The sequence below is a fragment of the Gadus chalcogrammus genome, chromosome 17 (assembly GCF_026213295.1).
Source record: "Gadus chalcogrammus isolate NIFS_2021 chromosome 17, NIFS_Gcha_1.0, whole genome shotgun sequence".
Lineage (NCBI taxonomy): Eukaryota > Metazoa > Chordata > Actinopteri > Gadiformes > Gadidae > Gadus > Gadus chalcogrammus.
The window spans coordinates 232,480-242,167 of NC_079428.1; the positions used below are offsets into that span (position 1 = coordinate 232,480).

Consider the following 9,688-nt stretch of genomic DNA (forward strand, 5'->3'; position numbering starts at 1 on the left):
TTGATGTCATACTAGTGTCTCAGGGGCATGTCCTGTGATGTCATATTAGTGTGTGAGGGGCGTGTCTTTTGATGTCATACTAGTGTCTCAGGGGCATGTCCTGTGATGTCATACTAGTGTGTGAGGGGCGTGTCCTGTGATGTCATACTAGTGTGTGAGGGGCGTGTCCTGTGATGTCATACTAGTGTGTGAGGGGCGTGTCCTCTGGGGTCTTGTGTATGTGGGCGGCGCCAGTGGTTTCAAGCGTTGGATTATTCAAAGCGTCTCATGAATGGAGCTTTTGTGTCTCTACAGCTGAGCATGCACACAAACTGTGCATGTATGTAGTTAGAGATACGTGTGTGTGTGTGTGTGTGTGTACATACACATATGCAGGTCTGTGTGTGTGTGTGTGTGTGTGCGTGTGCGTGTGCGTGTGTGGCACAGAGCGGTGTTATCTATGAGGCTGATATGGTAAAAAAAGATTCAACAATCAGTTAATGGTTTCCACACAATCCAACCCCAATAAAAACAAGACTAAAGCAGACAGAATGCACATCACTGTACTAGCTAGTGATCACTGTTTTGATGTACTTCAACGTGTACCTCACCAGCAAAGAAAGGCTTGAATTAGAAAAACATATTCACCTAAAAAAGTAACTACTTAAAAAAACACAAATGACATTGCAATCATTAAATGGAAGTCCTTTGTAATTATCAACACAGTCTCTGGAAGTATGAAACAAAAACAAATGTCTGTGCGTAGGAGGGTGTGTTTGCCTTTTTGAAGGTCTTTTTCAAACCAACAAGAGCTTTTGAAACCGTGATTGTCCAAAAGGGAAAGATTGGGAGCTGAGCAGGTCCAGTGACTTGTGTACCAGGTACCACATCAGAGAGACAACCCCCCAGCTCTCTACCCAGACCAGGTTCACCTTCAGAGAGACAACCCCCCACCTCTCTACCCAGACCAGGTACCACATCACCTTCAGAGAGACAACCCCCCAGCTCTCTACCCAGACCAGGTACCACATCACCTTCAGAGAGACAACCCCCCAGCTCTCTACCCAGACCAGGTTCACCTTCAGAGAGACAACCCCCCAGCTCTCTACCCAGACCAGGTACCACATCACCTTCAGAGAGACAACCCCCCAGCTCTCTACCCAGACCAGGTTCACCTTCAGAGAGACAACCCCCCAGCTCTCTACCCAGACCAGGTACCACATCACCTTCAGAGAGACAACCCCCCAGCTCTCTACCCAGACCAGGTACCACATCACCTTCAGAGAGACAACCCCCCACCTCTCTACCCAGACCAGGTACCACATCACCTTCAGAGAGACAACCCCCCAGCTCTCTACCCAGACCAGGTACCACATCACCTTCAGAGAGACAACCCCCCAGCTCTCTACCCAGACCAGGTACCACATCACCTTCAGAGAGACAACCCCCCACCTCTCTACCCAGACCAGGTACCACATCACCTTCAGAGAGACAACCCCCCAGCTCTCTACCCAGACCAGGTACCACATCACCTTCAGAGAGACAACCCCCCAGCTCTCTACCCAGACCAGGTACCACATCACCTTCAGAGAGACAACCCCCCAGCTCTCTACCCAGACCAGGTACCACATCACCTTCAGAGAGACAACCCCCCAGCTCTCTACCCAGACCAGGTTCACCTTCAGAGAGACAACCCCCCAGCTCTCTACCCAGACCAGGTACCACATCACCTTCAGAGAGACAACCCCCCAGCTCTCTACCCAGACCAGGTTCACCTTCAGAGAGACAACCCCCCAGCTCTCTACCCAGACCAGGTACCACATCACCTTCAGAGAGACAACCCCCCAGCTCTCTACCCAGACCAGGTTCACCTTCAGAGAGACAACCCCCCAGCTCTCTACCCAGATCAGGTTCACCTTCAGAGAGACAACCCCCCAGCTCTCTACCCAGACCAGGTACCACATCACCTTCAGAGAGACAACCCCCCACCTCTCTACCCAGACCAGGTACCACATCACCTTCAGAGAGACAACCCCCCAGCTCTCTACCAGGACCAGGTTCACCTTCAGAGAGACAACCCCCCAGCTCTCTACCCGGACCAGGAGAAACGACCGTCCCGAGTGAGCAGCTAGTCTCTAGGCTGACCTTCATCTCCTCCCCTCCCGTCTCTCCTGCTCTACTGGCTCACAGCAGGCTTCTCTTCGCCCCTAGCCCAGGGCCCTGGGTTAGGGCCCTGGACCTAGGGCCCTGGACCCTGGCGTCCCTCAATGGGTTCAGTGGCTGTGGGGTCCTGGGAGGAGCAGTACGACCAGACGGCCACGGCTGGGCTCCCAGTTCCTTTCCTGTTCTCTGAGCCCGGCTGTCTGCTGTGGACGTGCGGTCAGGTGACCAGGAGACCGGGCGGCCAGGTGACCAGGAGACCGGGCTGGAGCTCTGAATGAACGTCCACGTCATGAACTGTACAGGTATTTTTTGTGCTCAGCAGATATTGAATTAGTGACTCTATATTTGTTTGAATACTTTTTGAGTGTGCTTTGCGTATCAAGCGTGTTGGGCTAGAGGTTAGGGTTAGGGTTACGGAGCTAGCAGGCTCCCTGCTGCCGCAGAGCTCTCCCTTCATACTGCCCTAACGACCGCAGGGCGCTGGTCTCTGCGCTGGTTCGGCTCATCCCAGTTCTCCCAGTGAGGAGAGTATGAACGATGGACTCAACAGTCACGAGTCAAACTGCCACGTTGGTTTCTGCTGCTCATCAGTAAGAATTAATGCTATGATGTGAAGCTAGGAGCTAAGGAGCTAATGTGACTAGCGACACGTTGAGCTAGGAGCTAATATGGCTAGTTGTCATGGAAACAGTAAACAAAGCACAGAGACGCAGTGTTTTCTTCCTCCCAGTGCGGGCGAGCTGGGCTAGTACATGGGTCTGGTCCATACATGCAGCACTACGCCAGTGAGAGTGTAATAATATATATCATGACACACAGTCCTTATTTTGTTTGCATATACTTAGTAGTGGAGTGGGCGTGTCCCAGCGTGAGGGGGTGGAGCAGAGAGGTAGGAGGGTGGAGGAAGAGCAGGAGCTGGAGCAGGAGGAGCAGACATCGCAGACTAATGTGTAAAAAAGAGCCAGAGCTGATGGGCCGTGGTCTGGGGACCCTCTAGGAGCCCAACCTGTCGAGTCAGACCCCATGAAACCAACGCTTGACCTCCTCTCTGCTGCCCTGAGGGTCCTGACGGTCCCGGGCCTCCTCCAGGCTCCAGAGGGTCTGGAGGAGGCCCGGGACCGACCCTAACCCTAACCCTAACCCTCTCTCCTGCCCTGAGGGTCCTATGGCGGTCCCGGGCCTCCTCCCGGCTCCAGAGGGTCTGGTCGAGGAAGATCGCATTTCAAATGATTAGGAAGTCCCTTCAGGTCTGCTCTGGGACCCGGGGCGTCCTGGAACCGTGTTGACCTCTGACCCCATACAGCTCTTCTGCCCCCCCCAACCGCCTCCCAGTGGATCCCAGTAGGTCGCGTCCCAGTAGGAGCCAGTGGGTCCCAGTGGGTCCCACTGGAACCCTCCCAGTGGGACCCTCCCAGTGGGTCCCAGTGGGTCCCAGTGGCTCCCAGTGGGTCCCAGTGGGTCGCGTCCCAGTAGGACCCAGTGGGTCCCAGTGGGTCCAGAGCCCTTGTGGGCGTGGTGCATTAGGGCCATCCTGTTCTCTCTTCTCTCTCTCTGTATCTTCTTGTGTTCCTTCATGACGGGCCGGCCTGACGCCCCCCCCCTGTGTGGACCGGAGCCCCCCCACCGGTGGGTCACCCCCCCGGTGGGTCACCCCCCCCCCGGTGGGTCACCCCCCCCCCGGTGGGTCCAGCACTGTGCTGAGTCCCCTCTTTGGTCACATGCGGTCCCCCCCGTGGCAGCTCTCCTCTCCGTGGACGATGAGCACGGGGAAGAAGAAGGCGTCCTGGTAGGAGGGGGGTCTCTCTCTCTCCCCCGCCTCCCTGGCCTCGCTGCCCCCCTCCTCCTCCTCCCCCCCCTGCCTCTCGCCCGGCCCGCCCTCTCCTCTGCCCCTGTCCTCCTCCCCCCCCTCCCTCTCCTCCTCCGCCTGCTCCTCCCCCTCCAGCACCCCCCGGCTCTCCTCGTCGTCCTGCCGGGACCCCAGCCCCAGGAACCCCCCTCCCCCTCCCCCGCTCCCCCCGCTGCCCCCTCCCCCGCTGCTCCCTCCTCCCCCTCCTCCCCCTCCTCCTCCGTCCTCCCCCCTCCCGGCCAGCCCCCCCCCCATGCTGCGGGAGTGGAAGAGGCTGGCGGGCCGTCCCACCGCCAGCCGGCCCAGCGAGAAGCCGCTGCGGCTCAGCACCAGCCGGGGCCCCCCCCCGGGCGGCGCCGGCCCGGCCCCCCGCCCCCCCGCCGCCCGCATGCCGGCCACGGTGGCGTTGAGCAGCGCAGTGGTGCCGCTGGGCGCCCGCAGCCGGGACGGCAGGCTGGAGCTGGACGAGGTGCGCCGGCAGCGCGGGCAGCTCTGCAGGAGGTAGGCCGAGTTGAAGACGGCGGGCAGGGCCAGCGGGGGGGCGGGCCCCTGGAGCCCCGGGGCGCCCGGGGGCCCGGAGACGGGCGTGGTGGTGGCGGTGGGGCCCCCCCCGCCCGTGTCCAGGTCCATGAGCAGCGCCTCCGAGTAGCTGGGGACCATCTGCTGGTTGCAGCGGATGTGCCACTCCAGCTCCGTCATGTCCACCGTGTTGACCCGCGAGATGGCCCTGTAGCTGGCCCCCGCCAGGCCCGCCCCGCCGCGCGCCGCGCCGTTCTCCGAGGGCCCATCGGCCCCCCCTCCGGCCCCGCCCGCCCCCCCCGCCCCGCTCTCCTCGTTCTCGCCGAACAGCTTCTCCACGTGGTAGTGGACGTAGGCCGTGCGGTACTCCGACACCACCCTCAGGGGCCAGGAGAGCAGCAGCGCCGAGGCCAGCCAGAACACGCGGTGCCGGGAGTACCAGGGGGGCCGCGTGGGGTCCGGGAACGCCAGGATGTGCTCCCGGAAGTCCACGTTCTTCAGGTGCATTCCCTCCCGGGCCTCCATGTAGTCGTCCAGACCCTCGTTCTCCCCGAAGAAGCGGGCGCGCTGGGCGAGCGAGAGGAGAGAGAACCGCACAACAACAGCCTCATAATGTGGCAGGATATCATGTGACAGGAAGGGGCTAACGAGGATAGCACCTGGCCGGGTGGAGGTACTACGTCAGGTGATGGGGTGAGAGGGTTGTGATGGGGTTATCACCTGGCCGGGTGGAGTTACTACGTAAGGTGATGGGGTTAGAGGGTTGTTGTGGGGTTATCACCTGGCCGGGTGATGTTACTACGTCAGGTGAAGGAGTTAGAGGGTTGTGATGGGGTTATCACCTGGCCGGCTGGTGTAACTAGGTCAGGTGAAGGGGTTAGAGGGTTGTGATGGGGTTTTGATGGGGTTAGGGTTAGGGTTATCACCTGGCCGGGTGGTGTTACTACGTCAGGTGAGGGGTTAGCGGGTTGTGATGGGGTTATCAGCTGGACGGGAGATGGTACTACGTCAGGTGAAGGGGTTAGAGGGCGGTGATGGGGTTATCAGGGTTAGGGTTAGCACGCCTCAGCAGTCCCTGGCCAATGGGAGGTGAACCTGGGCAGCCAGGTGGGGCAGGAGCCCCTCCTAGTGGGTGTGTCGGGGTGGGGGGCGGGGCTTACCTGTGTCAGGTAGGCAGCCTCAGCTCGAGCGCTGGAGAAGCTGAGGAAGGAATATCGTCATTATGATCAATCAATATTATCATTATTATTACTAGTAATGTCATTATGATGAATCAATATTATCAACATTATCATTATTATTACTAGTAATATCATTATGATCAATCAATATTATCATTATTATTACAAGTAATATCATTATGATCAATCAATATTATCATTATTATTACTAATGTCATTATGATCAATCAATATTATCATTATTATTACTAATGTCATTATGATCAATCAATATTATCGTTATTATTACTAGTAATATCATTATTATCAATCAATATTATCATTAGTTATCATTATTATTACTAGTAATATCATTATGATCAATAAATATTATCATTATTATTACAAGTAATATCATTATGATCAATCAATATCATTATTATTACTAGTAATGTCATTATGATCAATCAATATTATCCTTATTATTACTAGTAATGTCATTATGATCAATCAATATTATCATTATTATTACTAGTAATGTCATTATGATCAATCAATATTATCATTATTATTACTAGTAATATCATTATGATCAATCAATATTATCATTAGTTATCATTATTATTACTAGTAATATCATTATGATCAATCAATATTATCATTATTATTACTAGTAATGTCATTATGATCAATCAATATTATCATTATTATTACTAGTAATGTCATTATGATCAATCAATATTATCATTAGTTATCATTATTATTACTAGTGATATCATTATGATCAATCAATATTATCATTATTATTACTAGTAATGTCATTATGATCAATCAATATTATCATTATTATTACTAGTAATGTCATTTTGATCAATCAATATTATCATTATTATTACTAGTAATGTCATTATGATTAATCAATATTATCATTAGTTATCATTATTATTACTAGTAATATCATTATGATCAATCAATATTATCATTAGTTATCATTATTATTACTAGTAATACCATTATGATCAGAAACATGATTATTAACATTAGTTATCATTAGTATTACTAGTAATATCATTATCATCAATCAATATTATCATTATTATTACTAGTAATATCATTATGATCAATCAATATTATCAATATTATCATTATTATTACTAGTCATATCATTATGATCAATCAATATTATCATTGTTATTACTAGTAATATCACTATGATCAATCAATATTATCATTATTATTACTGGTAATATGATTATGATCAATCAATATTATTATTATTATTACTAGTAATATCATTATGATCTATCAATATTATCATTATTATGACTAGTCATATCATTATGATCAATCAATATTATCATTATTATTACTAGTAATATCATTATGATCAATCAATATTATCATTAGTTATCATTATTATTACTAGTAATATCATTATGATCAATCAATATTATCATTAGTTATCATTATTATTACTTGTAATATCATTATGATCAATCAATATTATCATTATTATTACTAGTAATATCATTATGATCAATATTATCATTATTATTACTAGTCATATCATTATGATCAATCAATATTATCATGAGTTATCATTATTATTACTAGTCATATCATTATTATAATTAGAAACATGATTATTATCACTAGTTATCATTATTATTAATAATAATATCATCATTATGATCAGAAAGATCAATATTATCATTAGTCATCATTATTATTACTAGTAATATCATTATGATCAGAAACATGATTATTATCATTAGTTATCATTATTATTACTAGTCATATCATTATGATCAATCAATATTATCATTAGTTATCATTATTATTACTAGTCATATCATTATTATAATTAGAAACATGATTATTATCATTAGTTATCATTATTATTACTAGTCATATCATTATTATGATCAGAAAGATCAATATTATCATTAGTTATCATTATTATTACTAGTAATACCATTATGATCAATCAATATTATCAATATTATCATTATTATGACTAGTCATATCATTATGATCAATCAATATTATCATTATTATTACTAGTAATATCATTATGATCAATCAATATTATCATTAGATATCATTATTATTACTACTAATATCATTATGATCAATCGATATTATCATTAATTATCATTATTATTACTACAGTAGTAATATCATTATGATCAATCAATATTATCATTATTATTACTGGTAATATCATTATGATCAATCAATATTATCATTATTATTACTAGTCATATCATTATGATCAATCAATATTATCATGAGTTATCATTATTATTACTAGTCATATCATTATTATAATTACAAACATGATTATTATCATTATTATTAATAATAATTTCATCATTGTGATCAGAAAGATCAATATTATGATTAGTCATCATTATTATTACTTGTAATATCAGCATGATCAGAAACATGATTATTATCATTAGTTATCATTATTATTACTAGTCATATCATTATGATCAATCAATATTATCATTAGTTATCATTATTATTACTAGTCATGTCATTATGATCAGAAACAGTTATAGTTAGTTATCGTTATTATTATTAATAATTTCATCAATTATGATCAGAAACATCACTATTATCATTAGTTATCATTCTTATTAATAATATTATGATCGGAAACATCAATATTATCATTAGTTATCATTATTATTAAAAATAATCTCATTATTATGATCAGAAACATGATTATTATCATTAGTTATCATTATTATTGATAATAATATCATCATTATGATCAGAAACATCACTATTATCATTAGTTATCATTATTATGACGAGAAACATGATTATTATCATTAGTTATCATAATTATTAATAATATCATCAATTATGATCAGGAACATCACTATTATCATTAGTTATCATTCTTATTAATAATAATATTATGATCGGAAACATCAATATTATCATTATTTATTTATTTTTTATTTATTTTCTTATAAAATAAAATAAATAAATAATAATATTTTATTATTATTTATTTATTTATTATAATTTTTTTCCACAATGTCTTGTTTTTAAACGATTTATGATAACTTTATGCTCTGTAAGGTGACCTTGGGTGCCTTGAAAGGCGCCTCTAAATTAAATGTATTATTATTATCATTATTAGTTATCATTATTATTACGAATAATATCATTATTATGCTCAGAAACATGATTATTAGCATTAGTTATCATTATTATTATGATGAGAAACATGATTATTATCATTAGTTATATTTAGTATTATTGTTTGTAATACCGCTATTATTAATAATCAGTGGCGATTTTGGTTTGGAAACTCTGGTGGGGCCCATGCAGGAAAATATTATAATGCAATCCAGGAATACCACATATTACTACCATTACAACAAAAACAAAGTAGCAAGTGACAGAGGGGACCAAAATTGCAGCTGAATAATGCCATCACTCAAACGCGAATCTGATGACATATATTAGGCTATTATAGCAATAGCACCACCAAATGGCAGCGTTCAAGATCTCACAATATCAAAACTCAAGAAACAACAACGTGGCAACAATAAAAACACAACGGCGCACACCCTTTACACAGCAATCAATATACAAAGCCACCACTCACAATATAGTCTCTGCTTGGTTGTCCCGACGGTTTCCCTCCAAAGAGCAGACATGGAAAGCAGTAGAGCACCTTTTTTGACGAGCTCCCGGTAAGCCAAGTTTTCCGCTTGAACCACACCTGGTTGAACGATCTATTCTTGTCCTTTCCCTCTTGAATAATGATTAAATCCGTCGGGCGATGTGGTCCCAAACGTTTTATCTCCAACTTAACTTATCAATTTATCTCCAACAAGTGGTAAAGTGCTAAATCTCACATGAGACAGATACTCAACACGATTCATCATTTAATGAATGAAACGTCCATTTGTTGTTATTTACTGTAACAGTAACTGTAACTGTAACAGTGACTACGTTAGCTAGCTAGCAAGATCTGATCGGCTCCCGCCGTAAA

The 9,688-nt window shown here is 44.6% G+C and overlaps 1 protein-coding gene across 1 annotated transcript in view; it reads right to left on the minus strand.

The window, feature by feature from the left end:
* Positions 1-3,856: 3,856 nt before the first annotated feature.
* Positions 3,857-9,688, minus strand: part of LOC130369952 (transmembrane protein 151B) — a 15,140-nt gene continuing 9,308 nt past the window's right edge. Inside the window, exons 5-6 of the mRNA XM_056575578.1 lie at positions 5,668-5,707; positions 3,857-5,074 (exon numbers count right to left, since the gene is read on the minus strand). Coding sequence (XP_056431553.1) covers positions 3,857-5,074; positions 5,668-5,707 — 1,258 coding nt within the window. The remainder of the gene's footprint in view (positions 5,075-5,667; positions 5,708-9,688) is intronic.